This window comes from Pristiophorus japonicus, chromosome 15 (assembly GCF_044704955.1).
Source record: "Pristiophorus japonicus isolate sPriJap1 chromosome 15, sPriJap1.hap1, whole genome shotgun sequence".
Classification (NCBI taxonomy): Eukaryota; Metazoa; Chordata; class Chondrichthyes; family Pristiophoridae; genus Pristiophorus; species Pristiophorus japonicus.
The window spans coordinates 112,061,530-112,077,593 of record NC_091991.1 but is presented as its reverse complement, the minus strand read 5'-3'; the positions used below and the strand labels follow the sequence as shown (position 1 = coordinate 112,077,593).

The 16,064-nt window shown below is 47.4% G+C and overlaps 1 protein-coding gene across 1 annotated transcript in view; it reads left to right on the top strand.

Annotated features, from left to right (window-relative positions):
* sdr42e2 (short chain dehydrogenase/reductase family 42E, member 2) overlaps positions 1-16,064 on the top strand; it is a 43,380-nt gene that overhangs the window by 19,807 nt on the left and 7,509 nt on the right. Inside the window, exons 4-7 of the mRNA XM_070900798.1 lie at positions 1,982-2,100; positions 3,296-3,371; positions 7,625-7,707; positions 12,492-12,629. Of these exons, the coding sequence (XP_070756899.1) occupies positions 1,982-2,100; positions 3,296-3,371; positions 7,625-7,707; positions 12,492-12,629 (416 nt within the window). The remainder of the gene's footprint in view (positions 1-1,981; positions 2,101-3,295; positions 3,372-7,624; positions 7,708-12,491; positions 12,630-16,064) is intronic.

The window sequence follows — 16,064 nt, the reverse complement described above, 5'->3', positions numbered from 1 at the left end:
TGACCGACAATCTCAGGAGAGTATTGCAAGTAGCCTCCGGAATGGTCCAGGCATCGGAAACGCTGCTTCAAGATGCCACTGGTCCTCTCTATTATGCTGCGCGTCGCAATGTGCGATATGTTGTATTCCCGGTCAGCTTCTGTTCGGGTCACACGTGGGCGTTGAGCCAGGTGGCAAGGCCGTAGCCTTTGTCTCCCAGTAGCCAGCTCTGCCCTTCTGGCTGCTGCTGAAATATGGCAGATATAACGCTCTCGCGTAGGATGAACACATCATGGGTGCTCCCAGGGTATCTTGCATCGACTGACATGATGCGATGCATGTCGTCACACACGAGCTGCACATTCACCGAGCGGAAACCTTTTCTGTTCCTGTACATCTCTGAATCATCCCAAGTGCTCGCAACGCGATGTGGGTACAATCAATGCATCCCTGTACCTTTGGGAAGCCTGCAGCCCTGTCACGCATTGCCTGGGGAACTTTATGTAGTTATTCCTCCGGGCCGAATGCAGATATGTGTTGCATGTTGAGAAATGGCGCATACATCCCCAATTGTGGCCTGGAATGATCCAGATGCATAAAATGAAAGTGCAACTGTGTAACCTTTACTTCAACTGACAAAGCAGTCTTCCTGACGCTTCTAGGGTGCAGGTCTGCTTTTATTAACTCTCAGATCCCAGTTGCAACTTCTTTGCAGAAACGCAGCTTTCTCACACAGTCTGCCTCACTCAGGTACAGGTATGAACGCCTGTCTCGATATACCCGATGTGGGTAAGGCCTCCTGCCCATCATCCTGAGGTTTCTCAGGTGATGATGTCTAAGCAATCTTCTCCTTCGCAGCACAATCATGCAGAAGCCTTGCACGAGGTATGGCATCGTCAATATTGCCCTCATAATTTAATTATAGTTTTGCAAGAAGCTCCAAACAGCAGGACAAAGCACTCTAACCTTCTTTCCTCTCTCTCTCCAAGGTCGACGCCCTAGTATGGACCACTCCCTGCTCTGCGTATGCGCAATAGGCTTGCTTAGAATGGGAAGTTAGGCATTCAATAAAGGAACGGAGTCTAATGCAATTTGATTTTTTTATGTTTTTCAAAGTACTACCCCACCACCGAACGTCTCCTCACCGGCGCAGACATCAGGTTATGCCTGATATCAGGTTACGCCTTATGACACAAAAAAATTCTAGCCTAAAAAAATCGTGCCTAAGTGAATTACGCTGGTGCAGAAACTTTGGGGAAACTTGGAGATTTTAATTTACCTCCAAAAAAAAGTGCATGCCAAAAAATTGGTGCAGAAAATTGAGCCCCAAGAATCAGCCGACCAACAAAGGTGTTTTCCCGAGTTGCTGCAGGCCTCCTCTTTAAACAGCGCCCTAGGAGTAGATGTCCTCCATTCTTGCGGTCCGCCACAGGACGGTAAGGGGTTGACGTGTATGGCGATGATGTCATCGTTGGTTGCGTGACGGCACGGAGCGCTAACTGCGGGGCATGCCGCTGCCAAGACAGCGCCCCCCCCCCCCCCCCCCAAATCTCCAGGATAATTTTCGGGAGATGGTAGCGCCTACCCTGCCCCAGCTGAAAACGGCTTTGTGCCCCCCTCCCCCCCCCCGGAGGTACTAACGGGGCTATAAAAAGGGGCAAATTCGCCTCCTTTGTTTCTCTCTTCACTAAAGTGAAAATGTAATTGTTTTCAGATTTTCTAATGAATGACTGTTTTGATTACTGCGGGTAGCAGTAATGTATGTAGTCATTTCATTTAACTCACTTCGAGAGAGGAAGCAAGCCTTCCTCGATTCCGAGGGACTGCCTATCATGATGATGATGATGGGTAGCAGCAAGTTACATTCCACGATGAACTTTCTCCTGTTATTTGCTTTAAACAAAGAGAAATTCAAGCCACTTGATTGGATTCCAGCCTCGTCGACACTTATTAACATGTCAAGGAAGCACTGATAGCACAGAATTGCCGTCTTTATTTCTAGTGTGCCTTCATCGTAATATCCCGAGCCTGATATACACCAGCACTGTGAATGTGGTGTTTGGAGGACAACAGATAGACCAGGGGGATGAAGAGACAGTGCCCTATGTTCCTCTAGACAAGGTACGTGTTGGGCTCTGGTGACACATTCCTTCCACCTTCCTGTCACTTCCATCCAGACCCCGCTCTCCCCCCCCCCCCCAGACCCTCTCCCACCCCCTCGCTCTCCATCCCTCCTCCTCCCCCCTCCCACTCTCTTTCCCCCACTCCCACTCTCCCCCAGACCCCTCCCCCCCCACCCCAAGCCCCATCCCCGCTCTCCTCCACACACCACCACCTTGCTACTCCTCCGCTCTTCTCCACCCCCCTCGCTGCTCCCCATACACCCACCCTTCACCCAGATCTGCTCTCCCCCGGACCCTCCCTCCCCCCCCCCCCCCCCCTCTCTCCTTTATCCAAATTAATCCCTCTGGGGGTCAACCTGTTTTTACTGAGACAGTGGGCTCTGAATGGGAGGACCGGACGGAGGGGTGTGGGATGTTTGGAGGCAGTGGTCCAACTTTACTGTTAATTACTAACAGAAAAATCTTCCACTCCCCCAAAGTGTGTTGGTGAAACTCCATGGTTTATAGAAAGAAAGACATCTCCAAGCACTTGACGTGCAATTAATTGCTTTCAAGTACAATGACAGTTGCTGCTGAAAATGTAGCAGCCATCTTGTACACAGCAAGATCCCAGGTGTTGGGTGGGTGGTGGGCAGTTTGGTGCCTCTCCTGTCAAATGACTGCCATTGGCAGAGGTGAAACAGATTGCCAGTGTACCCTCTGACATGAGGGAAAGGCTAATGGTACAGAAGGTACTTTAAGATATAAGAAATAGGAGCAGGGGTAGATCGTGCGGCCCCTTCGAGCCTGCTCCGCCATTCAATAAGATCATGGCTGATCACTGGCCTCAACTCCGCTTTCCCGCCCGATCCCCATATCCCTTAGTTCCCCTAGACTCCAAAAATCTATCTATTTCAGCATTGACTATATTCAGAGACTCAGCATCCACAGCCCTCTGGGGGCAGAACATTCCAAAGATTCACAATCCTCAGTGAAGAAATTCCTCCTCATCTCTGTTTTGGCGCTACCTCTTATCCTGAGACTGTGATCCCTGGTTCTAGACACTCCTGCCAAGGGAAACAATCTCTCAGCATCTACTCTGTCAATCCTTTAAGAGAGGGAGGAAAGCATCAATAAAAGGCCTTCATTTCCAAAGTAAATACTTGGTTACCTAAATGTTCGGTATAATTTCCCGTTGTATCTTTTCACCCTAGCATGTCGACCATTATTCCAGAACCAAAGCTATTGCTGATCAGATGGTGCTGGCAGCTGATGGGACTCCTCTTAAGGGTATGTATCTTTACAACAACAACTTGCATTTATATAACACCTTTAACATACGAAAACATCCCAAGGTGCTTCACAGAAGTGTTAGCAAACAAAATTTGACACTAAGCCAAATAAGGAGATATTAAGACTGGTAACCAAAACTTGTTCAAAAGGTAGGTTTTAAGGAGCGTCTTAAAGGAGGAGAGAGAGGCGGAGAGGTTTAGGGAGGGAGTTACAGAGCTTAGGGCCTTGGCAGCTGAAGACACAACCGTCAATGGTGGAGCAATTAAAATTGGGGTTGCACAAGAGGCCAGATTTGGAGGAGCGCAGAGATCTCGGATCTATATCTGTTAGGAAGTAGATGTGGCCATTCACACCTTGCACCGGGACTTACTGATGGTAAACCTCGCCCAATGTGGCACTGGAAAATGACTGTAGTCAAATACTACCAAGGCACACCCTACGCTAATTTTATACACTGACTATAACGCATAGTTTTCAATGGAAAATATAAAGCACACTAGATTTTAGCATAGACTCAGATCAAATATAATAGAAATCTAATGAGTGATGTTTTAATACAACTAGAGTAGATCTCAACCCATTATCCTGAACATTTACCCATAACTCATTATAGACTTTTTTCCCCACCAATTATTTGAAATGTTGCTTGTGATTGTACAGCTAGAGTACTCCTCGTTGTCGTGGTTTACAAGTCCCACCATGGGATTGCTCGAACTAACCTGTGAGCTCCCCGAACCCTACGATCCACCTCGCACCTTCCTCTCCTCTGGTTCTAGTCTACCCCCCCATCTCCCCACTCCAGCCTTTGCCCACCATACACTATGAAGATCTCTTCCTAAACTCCTCTGCCGTTGCTGGATCTCACCCCATATTCTTCTTCACCAGTTGTTCTGACTATTCCCTTGGTCACCTTGCCCACCCAGTTCTAGTTTGCTAGCCTGCCCTTCTTGAAGCTCCCACATTCAACAAATGACCAGATAATCTGCTGTAATGGTGTCGCTTGAGGGATAAATATTGGCCAGGAGGACATCCAGGGAGAAACTCTCCTGCTCTGCTTCCAATAGTGCCATGGGATCTTTTACCTCCAGGTGGGTGGGCAGAGCTTCAGATTGACGCCTCATCTGAAAGACGACCCCTTCGACAGGGTCATTAAGATAATTTTCAAGGCTGTGCATACAGTGACGCCACTATTTCTGGCCAGAATGGAGATGATTGGGTAATTCCCCCATCGATCGTGCCTGGAGACCGAACTGTTTCAAGTGACTGGGATTGAATTAACACACATCATTTGTATTCTGTAACTATCCTCCACTCTCGGCATTATGCTGGAGAAATAATCCCGCTTTTATCGGGAGATGTTGCCGCAGTTTTGGTCATTAGCTCCGTTTGCTGTGGTTCATGGAAACTCTGTTTAAATAGACTCTGATGAATAAATAGACTCTGCTGAATAAATAGATGCTGTTTGATGAGTAAACAGACTCTGTTTGCTGAATAAATAGACGCTGTTTGATGAATAAACAGACTCTGTTTGCTGAATAAATAGACGCTGTTTGATGAATAAACAGACTCTGTTTGCTGTGCATCCCGCCCCAGCTCCAGCTCATTAGCTGATACACGGTGGTGTCGATAGTCATTCCGTTCACTTCCAAAGGAGGAAATTAGATAACAGCAAATAATTCATATGAAACAATGTCAGTAACGTATGTCTTCATCTGAAAATCCTCCCGTTAGCATTTTGTGCACTGTGGGCCCTACTGTAAGTCCCGCCACTGCCTCACACTCATTGGCTGACACAGTGGTGTCAACACTCACTGAATTTTCCATTTTACTGAAAGTGTTCAACCATCCCTACTCGGTGCTATCTGAAGTTGAGGGAGTGCAAGAGGCATGTGTTGCATGTTTGTACATTTAAACCTCTCCATCTAACTGTTGGCTCGTAGTACAGGTATTACTGACAATTTACCCAGGATTGCAACTTTACACCACGTGTCGTGTGACAGAGTTTAAATTTAGCAAGCGGATAATGTGACGAATTAAACATTCTCTGAACATGACACTGCAGAGAACCTGCCTCTGAAGTTAAACAGTCAGCCAACTGATCTTTCAACATCCCTAATGGACCGAATGTGTATAGTCTGCCCATTTATTTCTCAACACTCTCCCCTGTCCCCTCCTGAAGGTAGACGGGGGTGGGGGGATAAGGAGCGGGGGGGAACTGTACGCACAGTTTGGGCCTGGTCCCTGCCATCTTCCACTACCTCACCACGTTCCTATCTTCACAACCAAACCTTGCCTGTGACACTCGGCAGGCTGTTTTATCCATCGGCCTCCTCCTGTCTTTATCCAACAATTGGATTTCTTTCCCACTCCTAGCGTAAGGCACTGAGACCAATTCTAGTGCCCTCAGTTTAACGTCATTCAAAAGACGGCACCTCTGGCAGTGCAGCGCTCCCTTAGTGCTGCACTGGGAGTGTCGGCCAAGATTTTGTGCTCACGTCTCTGGAGTGGGGCTTGAACCCACAACCTTCTGACTCCGAGGCGAGAGAGAGTGCTACCCACTGAGGCACGGGCAGACAGTATCAGAAAGGCAAGCGCACGATCATTCATCACTTTATTCTCAATGGACCTGGGGCTCAGGGCTGGCCTCGGGGTAAAGGCACCTTGAGTGAACTTGCACTTTGACGCCTTTTCTTTGCGTTTAAGTGTGTAGTACCTGTACCTGTAGTATTATTGAAAGTTTCAGAAATAAAGCTGTAATCTCAAAATGTTTCATAATTTAAATAATAAACGATATAAGTCATAAAAATAACAATATAGCTAAGTGACTAATAAACTAAACATTAAATTAAACACAAAACGAATAAATAACAATAACAAATTAAAAAACTTTGTTCAACCAAGATATTTTGAGCCACATCTTTCTCAACGGACAGGATGCCCTACAGAGATAGTCAGTCATCTCCCATGGTCAATCGCAAATTGTTTTTATGAGCTTCAACTTCAAGAAGCTCTGTTTGCTGCTCGCCACCGATACAGGCAGGGCTAACAGGACCTGAGTGCTGTCCATTGCCACCGATACCTGCAGGGCTAACGGGACCCTGAGTGCTGTCCATTGCCACCGATACAGGCAGGGCTAACGGGACCCTGAGTGCTGTCCATTGCCACCGATACCTGCAGAGCTAACGGGACCCTGAGTGCTGTCCATTGCCACCGATACCTGCAGAGCTAACGGGACCCTGAGTGCTGACCATTGCCACCGATACAGGCAGGGCTAACAGGATCCTGAGTGCTATCCGTTGCCACCGATACCTGCAGGGTTAATGGGATCCTGAGTGCTGTCCATTGCCACCGATACAGGCAGGGCTAACGGGATCCTGAGTGCTGTCCATTGCCACCGATACAGGCAGGGCTAACAGGACCCTGAGTGCTGTCCATTGCCACCGATACCTGCACGGTTAACAGGATCCTGAGTGCTGTCCATTGCCACCGATACCTGCACGGTTAACAGGATCCTGAGTGCTGTCCATTGCCACCGATACCTGCACGGTTAATGGGATCCTGAGTGCTTTCCATTGCCACCGATACAGGCAGGGTTAATGGGATCCTGAGTGCTGTCCATTGCCACCGATACAGGCAGGGCTAACAGGATGCTGTGCTATCATCGCCATCGATACCTGCACGGTTAACGGGATCCTGAGTGCAGTCCATTACCACCAATACGGGCAAGGTTAACAGGATAGACGTGCTATCCATGTGTTTGGGAACTTGCTCTTGTAACTTGAAGTTTGCTCTTTATGAGGAACTCTACAGTTTGTTGGAAGCGAACTTTGGAGATCGCCAAGTTCTTCATAGAGATCAACGCCATTAATGTCAGACCATCTTGACCACGGCCCTCTGGCCTTTCGCCCAGCATAAGGCCAGCCTGCTGGGTCCTTCCTGAATTTGTTACCTGATTCAGAATTAGATTTCAGATTTGGGATTCAGAATGAGATTCTGGATTTGGGATTGAGATTCTGGATTTGGGATTGACAATGAAATTTGGGATTGACAGCGATTTGGGATTGACAATGAGATTTGGGATTGAGAATGAGATTCTGGATTTGGGATTGACAATGAGAAGTTAACCCAGACTGGAGCACTAACACTACAAACTGGGACTCCCGACAAAACTTTCGAGGCCAGGAACAACATTGTACCAACTAATTCCAGGCTGTTCTGACGTCTCGTCTCTTTTTCTGTTTCACACACAGGGGGCAACAGATTGCGAAGCTGTGTCCTCCGCCCTCCAGGTATCTACGGGCCTCAGGAGCAGCGACACTTGGCGAGGGTGGCGGTCAGTATTGGGCCATAAGTCCCTTCCATTTCAGAAGGTAGTTTTCTGGACCTTGCAAAGATTAGCAATGGTCTTAGCGATGCAGATAATTGACACCACGGCCCTCACAATGTACCCTATGACCCGGCACGGAAGGACCAGGGGTTACCATTTTACGTTGTGTAAGGCCAGATCTAGGTTGGGCGTCAGGAGCTTGTTCTTTTCCCAGGAACAGGCCGGCAGCTCGTGCAGTGGATGTTAAATTACTGAATTCCTTCTGGCTAGGGTGGAGATCACCTTGTATAAAAGATAGGTACAGCGCAACATTACGAGGGCCAGAATGATCTCTTGGACTTGTTTTGATTGCTTGAGGGTGACGGAGAGGAATTTCCAAGATTTTCTTTTAACCAAATTAGCCTGAGTTTTTAAACTGATATTTTGCCTCTCCCAGGAGATCACATGGCTCTGGGTGGGGTGGGGCGTGTATATTGTGATACACTTACCTGGATGAGTGCAGCTCCAACAGTAGTCAAGAAGCTCGACACCATCCAGGACAAAGCAGCCCGCTTGATTCATCATCGTAGGCAGTCCCTTGAATCAAGGATAACTTGCTTCCACACCAAAAAGTTCACAGGTCTTTCAGTGAAGGACCTAATATTCCAGATCCCGAACTACATCTTGAAGGGTGGAAGATGCCTGTGCGTGGATTTTTTTAACGTGGGGTGGCCGTTGCACACAGCCACCACACGGGCTTGACAGAGCGAGGTCTTGGTCCAGTGGCAAGGATTAACCAAGACGACTGGAGACCAGCTCTGCTGCACAGACCTAGTGCGCACACATCGCAGTGTGGGCTGGTCCGTGCTGCCCCTGAGCCCTCGGCTCTTCTGGGCCCCGTATTCACATCCCTCTACAATCTCTCGCCGCTCCTTCGCCCCGACCTCGCTGCTCCTGCTGTACCTGCCCACGCTCCAATCATTGACCTGGATCTTGGTGACGTCCAATCCTAAAGCAATCCTGCTTGATTGGCACCCCATCCACCACCTTCAACACTCACTCCCTCCACCATCGGCGCACCGTGGCTGCAGTGTGTACCATCTACACGATGCACTGCAGCAACTCTCCAAGGCTTCTTCCCAAACCCTCAACCTCTACCACCTAGAAGGACAAGGGCAGCAGGCGCATGGGAACACCACCACCTCCATGTTCCCCTCCAAGTCGCACACCATCCTGACTTGGAAGCATATCGCCGTTCCTTCATCGTCGCTGGGTCAAAATCCTGGAACTCCCTCCCTAACAGCACTGTGGGAGCACCTTCACCACACGGACTGCAGCGGTTCAAGACCGTGGCTCACCACCATCTTAAGGGCAATTAGGGATGGGCAATAAATGCCGGCCTTCCCAACGATGCCCATGAATGAATAAAAAACAATACAAGGCATCACAAAGGTTTTTTTTTCAGTCTGCCATTGTTCAGATATTGTACTGAGCTTTGGTCTGGAGTACTGGCCCCAGTTTTGGGCACCACATCTCAGGAAGGATATATTGGTCTTGGAGGGGATACAGTACAGATTCACCAGAATGATACCGGGGCTTCAAGGGCTAAATTATCAAGACAGATTGCATAAACCTGGCTTGTATTCCCTTGAGTATAGAGGTATTTAAAATGATGAAAGGATTTGATGAGTAGATAGGGAGAAACTATTCCCCCTGGTGGGGAATTAAGGAGAAGGGGGCATAATCTTAACATTCCAGCCAGACCGTTCAGGATTAAAATCAGGAAGGACTTTTTCACACAAAGGGTAGTGGGAATCTGGAACTCTGTCCAATTGAAGTTTAGAAGACTAGGATCAATAGATTTTTGTTGGGTAAGAGTATGAAGGGAAATGGATCAAAGGCAGGTAAATGGAGTTGAGGGACAGATCAGCCGTGATCTCACTGAATGGCGGAACAGGCTGGAGGGGCTGAATGGCCTCCTCTTGTGCCCATGTTCCTAAGTGGACATTTATGCCGATTCTCAGAGGGGATCTGCCAAGCTCCCACTGGGGTTATGGGGGAAGCTGGGACATACTCCCCCGGGATTTCCGGACCAACAACTGTTATTTTGTGAACCAGAATATTAAATGTCCCAGACCAAATAACACCGTCCAGCACTGATTAAATTCTGTGCATGTCTCCATTTTGCGAGTTTGCCTCAGATAATGTCTATGTTATTTCAGATTATAATGAACAATTACAAAAACGGAATTGAAACGCTGTTGAAATGACTGTCATGGAGGGAAATTATGTATGTGGGTTTGTGTGTGTGGGGGGGGTTTGTTTGTGTGTGTGTGGGGGGGGTTTGTGTGTGTGTGTGTGTGTGTGTGTGTGTTGTCGGTGTGTGTGTGGGGGGGTGTGTGCGTGGGTTTGTTGTGTGTGTGTGGGGTTTTTTTTTGTGTGTGTGTGCGCGTGTGGTTGGTTTGTGCGTATGTGTGTGTGATATTCACCCTGTTTGAGCAGAGTGTTTCAGTACCAATCACAGTGCAGGCCCCACAATGGGAGCAATTGTACTTAGACCAGCGATCACTGCAAAGCCTGTTCCACACTAAAATCAAATCACTTTGCTCTTCAAAACCACTTCAGTAGCTGGACAGCTGCAAGACGTACAACTTAAAGGCTAAATATTGCTTGTAACTTGGTACCCGTCCACCTCACGAAGCACTCCAATTGATGGCAAGAAAATGAAACAGTATCTGAGCCTTCTTCAGATTTTAAAATATTGATGTAAATTCCAAATATCCGATTTCTGTGTGTTACTGTGTCAATCGCAAGTATTCCCTCAGTTTCACCAAAAATGAGCATCTTAATATTAATTGACATGTCTGACTGGGAATAGAGACCACGCTTCATAGGAATGTATAGGTGCAAATTATGAAGGAGTTTGATGTGGGTCAACCCTCTACCAACATCACTAAAACAGATTATCTGGGTCATTATCACATTGCTATTTGTGGGAGCTTGCTGTGCACAAAATGGTTGCCGTGTTACCTACATTACAACAGTGACCGCACTTCAAAAGTACTTCATTTGCTGTAAAGCGCTTTGGAACATCCTGAGGTCGTGAAAGGCGCTATAGAAATGTAAGTTCTTTCTTTGAAACATACCTCCTTGACCAAGCTTTTGATATTAGCTGTCTTAATATCTCCTTATGTGAATTGGTGCCAAATTTTGTTTGATCACGCTCCTGTGAAGCGCCTTGGGATGTTTTAACTATGTTAAAGGCGCTATTTAAATGCAAATTGTTGTTGAGCAGCTGTCTGAACCTCGTTAAAGTGCGATTACATCTCCTTAAGTCCTGTGGTGATCATGGTTTTGCATTCACTTGCTGTCAGAGGCTTCATTTGATCTATTCCCCAAATCTAAAGCATTACAGAGAATATGTCAGCCGTGTTTAAAAGAGCGATCTCCCCTTCATTCTTTGTCCATAATTAGGTTTGATAATTCTGGAACACAAGCCCGATGACCGATTGATCTCAGTGAAATCCAGCCCTTGTATCACTTTCCCTCTCTCTCTCATTGCCAGATTTAAACAACAGCTTGCATTATTATAGCACCTTTAACATAGTAACACATGCCAAGGCACTTCACAGCAGCGCTATCTAAACAAAATTTGACACCGAGCCACATAAGGTGATATTAGGGCCGGGGACCAAAAGCTTGGTTCAAAGAACTAGGTTTTAAGGATCATTTTAAAAGAGGCGGAGAGGTTTAGGGAGGGAATTCCAGAGCTTAGGTCCCAGGCAGCTGAAGGCACGGCCGCCAATGGTGGAGCGATTAAAATTGGGGAATGCACAAGAGGCCAGAATTGGAGGAGTGCAGAGATCTCGGGGGGCGGGGGGGGGGTTTGTGAGGCTGGAGGAGATTACAGAGATAGGGAGGGGCACGGCCATGGAGGGATTTGAAAATACGAATCCAAATCAATAGCCACGCTAAGAATCTCATCACCACAGTCAATGCAGGTCAGTGAGATGCTAACAGCCACTTGAGTGGCTCCAAGACCCGACTTCGCCTGGAAACAGGGCAGCTTTATAAATCGGTAAGTACAAAGAAACAACTTGCATTTCTATAGCGCCTTTCACGACCACAGGATGTCTCAAAGCGCTTTACAGCCAATGAAGTACTTTTGGAGTGCGGTTACTGTTGTAATGTGGGAAACACAGCAGCCAATTTGAGCACAGCAAGCTCCCACAAACAGCAATGTGATAATGACCCGATAATCTGATTTTGTTTGTTGATTGAGGGATAAATATTGGCCCCAGGACACCGGGGATATCTCCCGTGCTCTTCTTCGAAATAGCGCCATGGGGTCTTTTACATCCACCTGAGAACCTCGGTTTAATGTCTCATCCGAAAGATGACACCTCCAACAGTGCAGCTCTCCCTTAACACTGCACTAGGAGTGTCGGCCTAGATTTATATGCTCAAGGCCCTGGAGTGGGACTCGAACTCACGACCTTCTGAATCCGAGGTGAGAGAGAGTGCTACCCACTGAGCCACGACTGACACCCAATGGCTAATACAGGGGGTTAACGAGAACGTATTGAAGTGCCCGGAATAGCTGGCCCACATAATATGGCTCAAACGGAGCTTGTGTCCCTGCCGCCTGTGGTGATGAGACACGGTGAACGCGGTTTGCCTGTACTCAGCGGGGACGGTGCAAGTGGCGGGGAGTGTAATCGCTTCCCTCTGAATGTCTGAAGCCGCTGCCTGACAGAGAGGCCAGGTTGTGGCGATCACTGCCGATTAAATCTCTACCGTGCTGATTACAGGTGAACATTGAGCGAAGGCTGTTCAGCTTCACCTTTGGAAACCCTGACGCCAAGATGAACTGGGTCCACGTGGACAATCTGGTGCAAGCTCACATCCTTGCTGCGGAGGCGCTCACGGCGGCCAACGGTCACATAGCGGTAAGTGGCAAATCCGCGCTGTCGAGGGCCGCACTGCCAACCAAAGCCCGAGGGGCGGGCATCACTGCCGAGCTCGAATTACGGGTTGTATTGGTCCTTGACGTTCATTGATACTGCTCGCTGATCTGCAGTACATAACTTGCATTTATATAGTGTCTCTCTAATGGAATAAAATGTCCCAAGGCACTTACAGCCATGTACATCAGACACAATTTGACACTGAACCAAATAGGAGATATTGGGTCAGGTGACAGAGGCAGGTTTTAAGGAGTGTCTGAAAGGAGGAGAGGGAGGCAGAGAGGTTTAGGGAGGGAGTTCCAGAGCTTAGGGCTCAGGCGGCTGAAGGCACGGCCTCCAATGGTGGAGCGATGAGGATTGGGGATGTGCAAGAGGCCGGAATTGGAGGAGTGCAGAGATCTCGGAGGGTTGTAGGGTTGGAGGAGATTAGAGAGATAGGGAGGGGTGAGGCCATGGAGGGATTTGAACACAAGGATGGGAATTTTAAAATTGAGGCAATGTCAGACCAGGAGCCAATGTAGGTCAACGAGGGGGGGAGGTGGGGGAAGTGATGGGTGAACGGGATTTGGTGCGTTAGGATACAGGCAGCAGTGTTTTGGATGACCTCAAATTTACAGAGGGTGGAAACTGGGAGACCAGCCAGGAGAGCCTTGGAGTAGTCGAGTCTGGGGGTAATAAATGCATGGATGAGGGTTTCAGCAGCAGATGAGTTGAGGCCAGGGCGATCACACTGCTGGGAGTGCACTATAGACCCGTAAACAGTCAGAGGGAGATAGAAGAGCAAATATGTTGGCACATTTCTGAGAAGTGCAAAAACTATGGGCCATAATAGTATTGGATTTCAACTACCCTAATATTAACTGGGATAACATTAGTGTGAATGGTACAGAGGGTGCGGAATTCCTAAAATGCATTCAGGAGAACTTTTTTAGCCAGTATGCAACAAGTCAACAAGGGAGGGGGCGGTTCTGGATTTGGTTTTGGGGAATGAAGAGGGGCAGGTGAAGGGGGTATCAGTGGGGAGAGCATTTTGGTGCTAGTGATCATAATTCAGTTAGATTTAGGGTAGTTGTGGAAAAGGACAAAGATAGACGAGGAATAAAAGTTCTTAATTGGAGAAAGGCCAATTTTGCTGAGCTGAGATGAGATTTAGCCAAAGTGGACTGGAAACAGCTACTTGAAAATAAATCAGTGTCGGAACAGTGGGAGGCATTCAAGGAGGAGATCCTGTGGGTACAGAGCAAGTATGTTTGCTTAAAGAAAAAGGGTGGGACTAACAAATCTAGAGCCCCCTGGATGTCAAAGGATATACAAGGTAGGATAAAGAAAAAAAGGGAGGCTTATGACAGATACCGAGGGCTCAATACTGCAGAAACTCGAGGTGTATAGAAAGTGCAGGGTGCAATTAAAAAGGAAATTAGATAAGCAAAGAGAGAGCATGAAAAATTGTTGGCAAGTAAAATCATGAAAACCCAAAGATCTTTTATAAATTTATAAATACATTAAGAGCAAGAGGATAACTAAAGAAAGCGTTTTTAGAAACCATAAAGCTAATCTGTGTGTGGAGGCGGAAGACATGGGTATGGTTCTTAATTAATGCTTTGTGTCTGTTTTCACAAAAGAGAGGGGCGATGCAGACATTGCAATCAGGGAGGAGGAGTGTGAAATATTAGATGAAATAAACATAGTGAGAGAGGAAGTATTAAGGGCTTGGCAGCTTTGAAAGTGGTTAAGGCCCCAGGCCCGGATGAAATGTATCCCAGGCTGTTAAGAGAAGCAAAAGAGAAAATAGCAGAGGCTCTGACCATTATTTTCCAATCCTCTCTAGTTACAGGAGGACTGTTAACATTGGACATTTGTTTAAAAAGGGAGAAAGGGATAGACCGAGTAATTACAGGCCAGTCAACCTAGCCTCGGTGGTGGGAAAATTATTGGAAAAAATTCTGAGGGACAGGATAAACCTTAACTTAGAAAGACACGGATTAATCAAAGACAGTCAGTATGGATTTGTTAAGGGAAGGTCATGTCTAACTATCTTGATTGAATTTTTTGAGGAGGTAACGAGGAGGGTCAATGAGGGTAGTACGTTTGATGCAGTGTATATGGATTTCAGAAAAGCTTTTGATAAGGTCCCACATGGCAGACTGGTCATGAAAGTAAAAACCCATGGGATCCAGGGCAAAGTGGCAAGTTGGATCCAAAATTGGCTCAGAGGCAAGAAACAAAGGGTAATGGTCGATGGGTGTTTCTGTGACTGGCAGTCTGTTTCCAGTGGGGTTCCACAGGGCTCAGTTCTAGGTCCCTTGCTTTTTGTGGTATATAATCAATGATTTAGACTTGAATGTAGGGGGTATGATTAAGAAGTTTGAAGATGATACTAAAATCGGCAGTGTGGTTGATATTGAAGGAGAAAGCTGCGGACTGCAGGAAGATATCAATGAGCTGGTCAGGTGGGCAGAGCAGGGGCAAATGGAATTTAATCCAGAGAAGTGTAAGGTAATGAATTTGGGGAGGGCTAGCAAGGCAAGGAATACACATTAAATGGTGGGACACTGAGAAGTGTAGAGGATCAAAGGGACCTTGAAGTGCAGGTCCACAGATCCCTGAAGGTAGCAGGCCAGGTAGATAATGTGGTTAAGAAAGCATATGGAATACTTGCCTCTATTAGCCGAAGCATAGAATACAAGAGCAGGGAGGTTATGCTTGAACTGTGTAAAACACCAGTTAGGCCACAGCTGGAGTACTGTGTGCAGTTCTGGTCACCACATTACAGCAAAGATGTGATTGCACTAGAGAGGGTACAGAGGAGATTCACGAAGATGTTGCCTGGACTGGAGAATTTTAGCTATGAGGAAAGATTGGATAGACTGGGTCTGTTTTATTTGGAACAGAGGAGGCTGAGGGGAGACCTGATTGAGGTGTATAAAATTATGCCACAGGAAAATCAACACTCAAAGACCCTGCCATGAAAACCCTATTCAGCCAACGCCTCGCTACCAACCTGACGACTCCCAGTGACCCAGAGATGCAGCGTGTCCACAGCGCCTGGTCTGCCCTCAAGGCTTCAATAATTAGCGCATGCGAAGAGACGCTCGGTCACTTGACCAGGAAACACTTCGACTGGTTCGAAGAGAACGACCAGGAGATCCAGGAGCTATTATGCCGCAAGCGCAAGGCATTCTTTCACTGGAAGCAGCAACACAACTCGAGGGCGAGAAAGCAGCTCTACAGACGTATGAAGGCCGAGGTTCAACAGAAAACCCGTGACCTAAAGAACAGATGGTGGGTGCAGAAAGCTCAAGAAATCCAGCAGCTAGCCGGCAACCACGATGTGTGCGGATTCTTCAGCGCAGTGAAGACCACCTACAGCCCAAGCACCCAAGGCCCTAATCCACTGCTGGCCAAGAACAGAGAGAT